This window comes from Orycteropus afer, unplaced genomic scaffold (genome assembly GCF_000298275.1).
Source record: "Orycteropus afer afer isolate SDZICR_OR568_19922 unplaced genomic scaffold, OryAfe1.0 scaffold00110, whole genome shotgun sequence".
Lineage (NCBI taxonomy): Eukaryota > Metazoa > Chordata > Mammalia > Tubulidentata > Orycteropodidae > Orycteropus > Orycteropus afer.
In genome coordinates this window covers 2,263,691-2,273,126 of record NW_006921697.1, presented here as the reverse complement: position 1 = coordinate 2,273,126, position 9,436 = coordinate 2,263,691, and the positions used below count along the sequence as shown (strand labels likewise).

General features: G+C 41.8%; 1 protein-coding gene across 1 annotated transcript in view; it reads left to right on the top strand.

Moving 5' to 3' along the window:
* HTR4 (5-hydroxytryptamine receptor 4) overlaps positions 1–9,035 on the top strand; it is a 164,994-nt gene extending 155,959 nt beyond the window's left edge. Inside the window, exon 6 of the mRNA XM_042781353.1 lies at positions 8,948–9,035. Within this exon, the coding sequence (XP_042637287.1) occupies positions 8,948–9,035 (88 nt within the window). The remainder of the gene's footprint in view (positions 1–8,947) is intronic.
* The last annotated feature ends 401 nt before the right edge of the window (positions 9,036–9,436 follow it).

The window sequence follows — 9,436 nt, the reverse complement described above, 5'->3', positions numbered from 1 at the left end:
AAAAAAAAACTACTGGAACTAATAGAGAGGTTCAGCAAAGTGGCAGGATACAAGATCAACATACAAAAATCAGTTGGATTCCTCTACACCAACAATGACTCCTCTGATAAAGAAATAAGGGAAACAATACCATTTGCTATAGCTACCAAAGAGATAAAATATCTAGGAATAAACCTCACCAGAGACACAAAAGACCTATACAAAGAAAACTATAAAACACTGTTACAAGAGACAAAAAGGGTACTACAAAAATGGAAGAACCTACTTTGTTCATGGATAGGTAGACTAAATGTTGTCAAAATGTCAATACTACCTAAAGCAATCTACACATTTAACACAATCCTGATCCAGATTTCAACAAAGTTTTTTAAGGACATGGAAAAAGTAATTACTAATTTCATATGGAAAGGAAAGAGACCTCAGATAAGCAGAGCACTTCTCAAGAAGAAAACCAAAGTGGGAAGTCTTACACTCCCAGATCTTAAGTACTACTATACAGCCACAGTAGTCAAAACAGCATGGTATTGGTACAATAATAGACAGATAGACCAATGGAACAGAATTGAAAGTCCAGATATAGACCCATCCATCTATGGACAACTGATCTTTGACAAAGTTCCAAAACCCATTAAATGGGGAAGAGACAGCCTCTTTAACAAATGGTGCTGGCAAAATTTGATATCCACCTGCAGAAAAATGAAACAAGACCCATACCTCACCCCATACACAAAAACAAACCCAAGTTGGATCAAAGACTTAAATGTAAATTCCAAAACTATAACATTCATTAAAGATAAAATAGGAGCAAATCTGGGAGCCCTAATTTACGGCATACATGGACTATGTATACATAGACATAACCCAGAATGTGCAGGAGATAGAAGAGAAGCTAGATGACTGGGACATTTTAAAAATTAAATTCTTATGCCCATCGAAAGACTTTGTCAAAGGGTTGAAAAAAGAACCTACACATCGGGAGAAAACACTTGCTTATGACATATCTGATAAAAGACTTATCTCCAAAATCTACAGAAACTTCAACACCTCAACACCAAAAAGACAAATAACCCAATTCACAAATGGGCAAGACTTGAACAGACACTTCACCAAAGAAGATATACAAGCAGCCAACAAACACATGAGAAATTGCTCCTGATCATTCATCACTAGAAAGATGCAAATCAAAACAAAAATGAGATATCATCTCACCCCAGCAATAATAGCAAAGTTCAACAAGTCAGAAAATAACAAATGCTGGGGAGGTTGTGGAGAGATTGGAACTCTTGTGCACTGCTGGTGGGATTGTAAAATGGTACAACCATTGTGGCAAACGGTATGGTGTTTCCTTAAAAAACTGAAAATAGAAGTATTTGACCCAGCAATTCCATCACTAAGAATATATCCTAAAGAGGTGAGAGATAGCACATGAACAGACACATGTACGCCTATGTTCATCGCAGCACGATTCACCATGGGAAAGAGATAGACACAACCTAAATGCCCATCTACGGATGAGTTGTTTTTGTTGTTGTTGTTTGCCGTCAAGTCGGCCCCGACTCATAGCGACCCCTCCTTGGGTTTCCAAGGCAGTATCACTACGGAAGTAGGATTGCCCAACCTTCGGTACATGCACACAGTGGAATACTATGCTACATTAAAGAACACTGAGGGATACATGAATCATCCAACAACATGGACAAGCCTGGTGGACATTATGCTGAGTGAAATAAGTCAATCGCAAAAAGACAAGTACTGTATGAGCCCATTACTGTAAAAAGACAAGGGTTTGCTTGGGAAAGAGAACTCACTTAGCAGGTTACTGGCATGGGGGGGGAGGGATTAATTTCGGGCTAGCTGGAGCCTACACGCTGACGTGGGTAGGGGGAGGGACATACGGGAAGGATCTGTGACCATCATGATAATATTAGGAAATGGGAGGACACTGAATTGTGCACGTAAGAGATAGACGGCAGACGCTAATACCAACCAGTGTGTCCACAATACTGCATTGCCATTAACGCCAAACACCAGGCTATAGATAAAAATATAAACACCTGACATGATCAGATGGGAGTCAGTGAACAGAAGTATATGCTAGATCAAGGTTAGATTCAGCTGAGGCTAATCTTGTACAAACACCAGTGATACAAAATACCTACAGTCCTTACAGAAACAATAGAAGACAGACACAGGGTAATCCCTCACAGACAATCAGACACTATGGGAGAGAGATCCAATAGATCTACTGTCTCAGGACCATAGTGCTGGGGGACACAAGACTCAATTGGCACAACAAAATACATAAAAGCCTTGCTCCACATCCAGCATTGGTGACTAGTGACTGGCGTCTTAAAAGCTTTCAAGCGGCCATCTAAGATGCTGCTAATGGTCTCCTAGCATCAGAAATGAAGAAGAACACAACAACAACAACAACAACAACAAAAAGGGCATTTGGAAGCAATCAGCCCTAGGACATGATGGCCCTTGAGACCAGAACTAGATGGTGCCCAGCTACCAATGCCAATCACTTAGGAAAGGATCAAATCTGGAGCTCCTGGATAGAATGGGAGGGAAAATGTGGAACAAAATCCAGAAACTCAATAATGACCAGAATTACTGGTCAGATGAAATCTGGTGAGACCCCCAATACTATGGCCCTGGAATACATTCTACACCTGGAATAAAACTCACCCCCAGGGGCAGGTTTCCAGCCCAATGGTTAACAGGATGTACTGGCAGACCACTCAACCCAGGATGACACACCCACATTCTCTATGGTAATACATCTCTTAGAGCAATAGACCATGGGACACCAGAGGACCAGCATTCAAATTGAGGAAATGCAGGACAAACAGGAATGCATACATATGAGGGGTACAGGGGGAGGGTGACAAGGTAGGAAGGGGAGGAGACTGGATTAGGGTTGGACATGGTAACTGGGGAGTGAAACTAAATGTACACGTAACGTTGAATGTAAAACAAGCTCTTAAAATAAAACATAAATCAGATGGTATAATATGAACAGAAAAAAAAATTTCAGACAGAAAGGAAATAAAAATGATCTTGAAAAATATCTCATGCTTTTGTCTTGGCATGATTTGAAACTTATGATATCATTCGTAATGGTCAGCATTTCATTTGTGTGAGAGACTTCATAATTTCTAAATAGGTTATTTAGTGGAACTAAAAAATGTGGACAAAAATTGTTGGAGCAAATAAATTATAACACCCTGAGTTGAATTATGTAGGCATTTTAAGATTCAAGATGAATTCTTTATAAGCAAACAAAAGTTATATTTCCTTTAAAAATCTTGCAAATTAAAGATTTGCTGATACACCTCTTTAAAAAAAAAAAAAAGGAGCTAAGACAAACATCTACTACTTGTTGCTCTTAGTTACTGTCCAGTCAATCCCAGCTCGTAGCTCCATGTGTGCAGAATACAACGACTCCATAGGGTTTTCAGGAGCAGATCACCAGGCCTGTCTTCTAAGGTGCAGAGGCACCCCAGAGGGGTGGGTCCGAACCACCAACATTTTAGCTAGTAGTGGAGCACTTAACTATTTGTGCCACCCAGGAATTCCTATCTACCACTTACAATTGTGAAAATTTAATAACACAAATTATATAATATGTCAGTGTTGAAAATAGTGCCCGGCACAAACCCTAACTGCTCAGTAAATTGAGCCAAGTATGATTTCTTGGTATTATTATTAAAGTTTCTCCTGCATAATCTGTGACTTCCAGGATATCCCTGTACCTCAGATATTGAGTACAGCCCCATTGCCCAGCACTATTTGTATCTGAGCCCTTTGTGATGACCCATAGTATTTAAGCAGTAAAGCCATGCTCTTTAGGCACAAGAGTAATGGGTGGGAGTCTGGAGACCTTGGCCTTGGCCTAGTGCTTCCACTCACTCAGCAGGATTCTCAGGATCCTCACTCCACTGCTCTGAGCCTCACTTTACTGCTCTGTACAATATTGGCCTTATCGCCTGGTTTGCCTGCCCTACAGGCCCTACTGTGATTACAAAAGGAGCCATTATACATAGGAAAAGCAACTGGTGCTGCTTTAGTACACTCATTCACCAAATGAGGACTTGTGATTCTGATAAGGGAGAGGTAAGATCTGGAGTCTTCTGTATCTTGAGGCTTTTTAGGTTGTATCTATGAAGGGGAAAAAAGGAGGAAAATATTTTTAAACAGTAAAGTGTTGTACATATATTATTACTATAATATACTGTATTATAATTACTATCATTATATAAAACCCACTGCCCTCGAGTTGATTCCTATTCATAGTGACCCTGTTGGACAGAATAGAAATGTCGCATAGGATTTCAAGGCTGTACATCTTTACAGAAACCTACTGCCTCATCTTTCTTCTGTGGTGCAGCTGGTAGGCTTGAACCACCAACCTTTTGGTTAGCAGTCCAATGCCTTAACCACTGTGCCACCAGAACTCCTTTTATTATAGACTCATAACTAAAGGAGGTACAGCAAGCCCTCCTCGTATAGTAGTTAAAGGTCTCAGCTGTTAATCAAAATGTGGGCAGTTTGAACCCACTAGCAGCTCTGTGGGAGAAAGATGTGGCAGTGTGCTTCCATAAAGATTCATAGCCTTTGAAATCGTATGGAGCAGTTTTACTCTGTTTTATAGTGTCACTTGGAGTTGTAATCAACTTGATGGCAGTGGGTTTGGTGTTTAGTTTTTAAACAAGGAAAGGTAAATAGACTCATTTTAACTTCAATATATTGAGCTTCAGGAGCTCTGGTAGCATAGTGCCTAAGGCACTTGACTGCTAACCAGAAGGCTAGTGGTTCCAACCCACCAGCCACTCTTTGGAAGGAAGGGTAGGCAATCCACTTCCATAGTGATACTGCCTCGGCAACCCAAGGAGGGGTCGCTATGAGTCGGGGCTGATTCGATGACACATAACAACACAACAACAACATATTGAGCTTCTACTATGACCCAGATCCTGTTCTGATGTTTTCCATCCATCATGTTATTTCATACCTACAATCATCCTTTGAGGTGTAGGTATCATCACCCTCAGTTACTGAGGAGGAAAGTGAGACACAGAGAGATGAATAATTTACCAAGTGTCAGAGAGCTGGGAAGTGGTAGAGCCTGAATTGGAAACTAGGTTTTCTGGCTCAAGTTATGGTTTGGTCACAACACTGCATAGTTTAGTTTTGTTTGTTAGTCCTCTAGTTGGTGAGAAAAGGCAAGGGAAGCCCATGTGACAGACTGAGAAAAGTTTTAAAGGCACGGATAAGCATAACGGCAAACTGGCTAAAGACTGTTATATTTGTATGTGCAGAGTCTGATAACTGCTCACCACCTTCACTGTTACTCCTCAGGCCAAGCCACCACCTCCCCTCATATGGAACCTCCTAATTGCTGTAACTTCCTACTTGGTCTCACTCCATACCCCACCTCCATTCCATCTATTCTCAGTAGAGCAGCCAGAGAATCTCTTATGAAGTCAGACCATGTCACTGTCTCCTCAGACACCTCCAGTGGTCCCCCTCACATAGAATAAAACCCAAAGCCTTGTAGGGATCAGAAATCACTTCCTCTGGTCTAGTCCTGGCCACCTTCCTGACCTCACTCCTTCTACTCTTCCCCTTTATTCCTCTTGCTCCAGCTCCCAGCATCCTTCTTTTCTACAGACATGCAAGGCAGGATCCAACTCTAGGCCTTTGCATTTGCTCTTCCCTTTGTCTGGGATGTTCTATCCTCAGTTATTCACATGCCTTACTCCTTCACTATATAATTCACACAGTCCAGTGAGAAGACAGAAATCACAACAGTTATTTGAACAATAAAGTGTTTAATTTAAAATAAATAAATAAACTTTTTTTTTTTGGATCACTTTTAGGTTTGCAGAAAAATTGTGCAGAAAATACAGAGAATTCCCATATACCCCTCTCCTCCCACCACCACCCCACAAAAACTGTTGCCACGGAGTGGACTCCAGCTCTTGGCATCCCCATGTGTGTCAGAGTACAACTTTGCTCCATGACATTTTCAATGACTCAATTTTAGGAAGTAGATCACCAGCCATTTCTTCTGAGGTGTCTCTTGGGAGAGTTGAACTTCTAACCTTTTGATTAGTAGCTGTGCATGTTAACCATTTCAACCAACATATTGAATTCATGTGCTACAGTAAGTCTAAGACCATCAGACTTACAGACAAGTCATACTTGCCCTTTAATGTTACGTAAGCGTGCCTTTACTTTGAAATAATTGAACCAATTCTAAAAAGTCAAAGTCACTGCCATCAAATCGATTCAGACTCATAGTGACCCTATAAAATAGGTTAGAATTTCCCATAAGGTGTCCAAGCCTGTAAATCTTTAAGGAAAAGAGACTGTCTCATCTTTCAGGTTTGAACCACTCCCCTTTTGGTTAGTAGCTGAAGGCCTTAACCACTGCACCACCAGAGCTCCTGAACCAGGCCTCCCTGCAAGAAATTCTTCATTACCATCCCCTTCACTTGTTGAATGTTCAGTTTTTAAATCATTGAAAAGTATTTGAGCCTTTCCTTGCATTAAAATAAGGCTATGTAAGAACCATGTGCCCTTGTTCTACCTTACCTACAAATTTGACTTAAAGGCACACTTAGGAACAGATCTTGTTTGTAACCTGCCTGTACATTTGTGAACCAATATGGATATATTATTATTAACTAAGATCCTTACTTCACATTAGAGTTTACTTTTTGTGAGCAATGACATTTTAATATTTTTTTAAAAACAAATACCTGGTAACTACGAATAAAGAAAGGTTAAAAATGAACAGCCAGGTACTATGAAGGTAGCCACTGCAGGAAGCAGCTACTACCTCTAAGGCTTAGAGAACAAAAGACTCAACCACAAAACCTAGAAACTTAAAGAAGGAACCCCCCACAACTGAGATGCAAACCTCTGAAGAGGAAGTGCTGGCCAGTGGAGCTGATATCTCTGAGGGGCTGCAATAAAGCTGGCTGAGCAGGAGGTGGAAAACAAAAAATCAGGTTCAGCTGTGGGTACACGAAGGCACTGCCTTTGCTGGGCAGAAGGAGCATTTTCTAGGATCGTGCTCACAGGAATCACCAGTGGACAAGAAGCTCCCAGGGAGGAGCAAGTGCCTTCTTCTTTCTCCGGGTTTCCATCTCTCTCCTGCACCCCTACTAGAAGAGCCTGGCAAAGAGCCAGCATACAAATCCGACAGCTGGCTTGCAGAGTCACAAATCCAAGTAGGAAAGGGCAGTTTCAAGGCTGAGAGTCTATGACTCAGTAACTAGCACCACGACTTCTATCAGTCTGCTCACGTATCTTGCCGGGACCTTCCCTGGCCACTCTATTGAATAGTGCATGATGAGTCCCTTCTGTCTCCTTTCCCTGTCTTACTCTTCTTCACACTCATCCAGCTAGCCATTGGTAGCAGATGCTTTAGGTTCTCCAGCTTGCATCCCCTGGCCCACCTCGCAGCAGCCACTGCCGTGGACAGTTCTGTGAGTGCTCAGATCCCTGCACTTCAGTTCCCTTGTGCTACTCAAATAACACCTGCTTCTAGCCAGCTAAGAGAACTACTATTCTGTAGATCCAGGTTTCCTAGTTTGGGTGCTATTGACGTTTTGGGCCAGATAATTCTTTGTTGTAGTGCTGTCCTGTGCATTGTAGCATGTTTAACAGCATCCCTGGCCTCCACTCAATAGATGCCAGTAGCACCCCTCCCCCACTTTAGCACCAAAAATGCCCGCAGACTCTGCCAAGTGCCCCCTGGAAAGCAAAATGCCCCCATTCTATCACTGAGAACCACTGCTCTATATTATACCTGGTCTGGGGCTGCATGAGAACCAGTTAAGAACATAGATCTTGAGTCAAATAGACAAGCTTGATTGGATGCACCTTCACTTATTACCTGTATTCTCTTGGCAAGTCACTAACTTGACTATTCCTCATTTTGCCCAACTATAAAATAGAACTAATAGCAATAACTGCCTTACAGGGGCTGTTGTGAGGACTAAATATAGTAATATGGAAAGGATTTATTACAGTATCAGGCACATAAGTCAGGAATATATTTCTATAATTCAAAGCAAAGCATCAAAGTCAGTAAGCCACCAGCAAGTAGTTTTGTCAACATATGATGCCAAATAACAGATTGGTATTTCATTGTTTTACTTTTTTTCCCCATCACTGAATGGTCTTGACAAGGGCCTCAGAGCAGTAGGCGGAAATCGTGTTCTAAACTCTGTAGAAATTGCATAAGAATGACTGCCAGAATTCGGAATCTGGGTAACTGATGAAGAGACATGCCAGCAATTGAAATTGATTTAAATACAATTAACATATTGAGTACAACTGTGCAACACTGCTGCGAAATAATAAACACTTGTCAAGTAAAAATTTCACTGTGATGCTTAGCATTGAATTGCTATTTGATTCATCTAATTGATTTATTCTTCCGAATAGCACCAAAAGGAATTCAAGTATCAAATACTGTTCCATTGTCATTCAGGCTGTGAGCAGTTTTCTAATCTCAGTCAGCACGTTGGTATTGGTGAACACAGAACTGTGTCCTGTAGAGGGGACTTAAAATATTCAGGTACAGGTTGAGGTGGTGCCTAACGTTCATTTTCAAAGTATCACAAGAGCCCCAGGCTGGGAGGAAAGAAATCTGGATTTTAATATAAGCTCTGCCACTCACTGTGTAACCCTCAGCCTGCCATTTCCTCCATGCCTTCAGTTTCCCCACCTTTAAAATAAGCAACTTGGACTAGGATGCAGCTCTCTGATCTTCCCTATCTGTGAGATACTGCCCTATCCCTGCTTCCACCTCCCCATGCTCTCAGTGGATAGAGTAGAAAGAAACTCAAAAATGGAGGGAGCGTTCTCCTTGATGGATCTGAAAGATGCCTGTTATATCCTCACACTGTTTTTCCTTCCTTCCTAGGTACACAGTTCTGCACAGTGGTCATCACCAGGAACTGGAGAAATTGCCCATACACAATGACCCAGAATCCCTGGAATCATGCTTCTGATGGCAGACGTGGCACATAACTAAGCCATTCATTTCCATTCATGTTTGCATGAACAGGACATTCTGACATCACTCCTGATCCTCATCACCCCTAGTGAGGCACAAGCCAGTGGGGGCCGAGAGCCCAGGAAAGGTACATGGAAGACAGTGCTGGACAGGAACTGTCCAGAGCACAGAAGATCTCAAAGTTATGAAGGGACCCAGGCATCTTCAGATCCAGTTTCCCATTGAATGCAGAAGTAGCAGCCTCCAGTAGTAAACTGAAAGTTAGCCAATCTCTGCTTGCATACCTCCAGGCACAGGCGCTCACTACCTCTTAATATAGTTCCTTCTATTATGGAGCTCTGGTAACATAGTGTCTAAGGCACTTCACTGCTAACCAGAAGGCTGGTGGTTCAAACC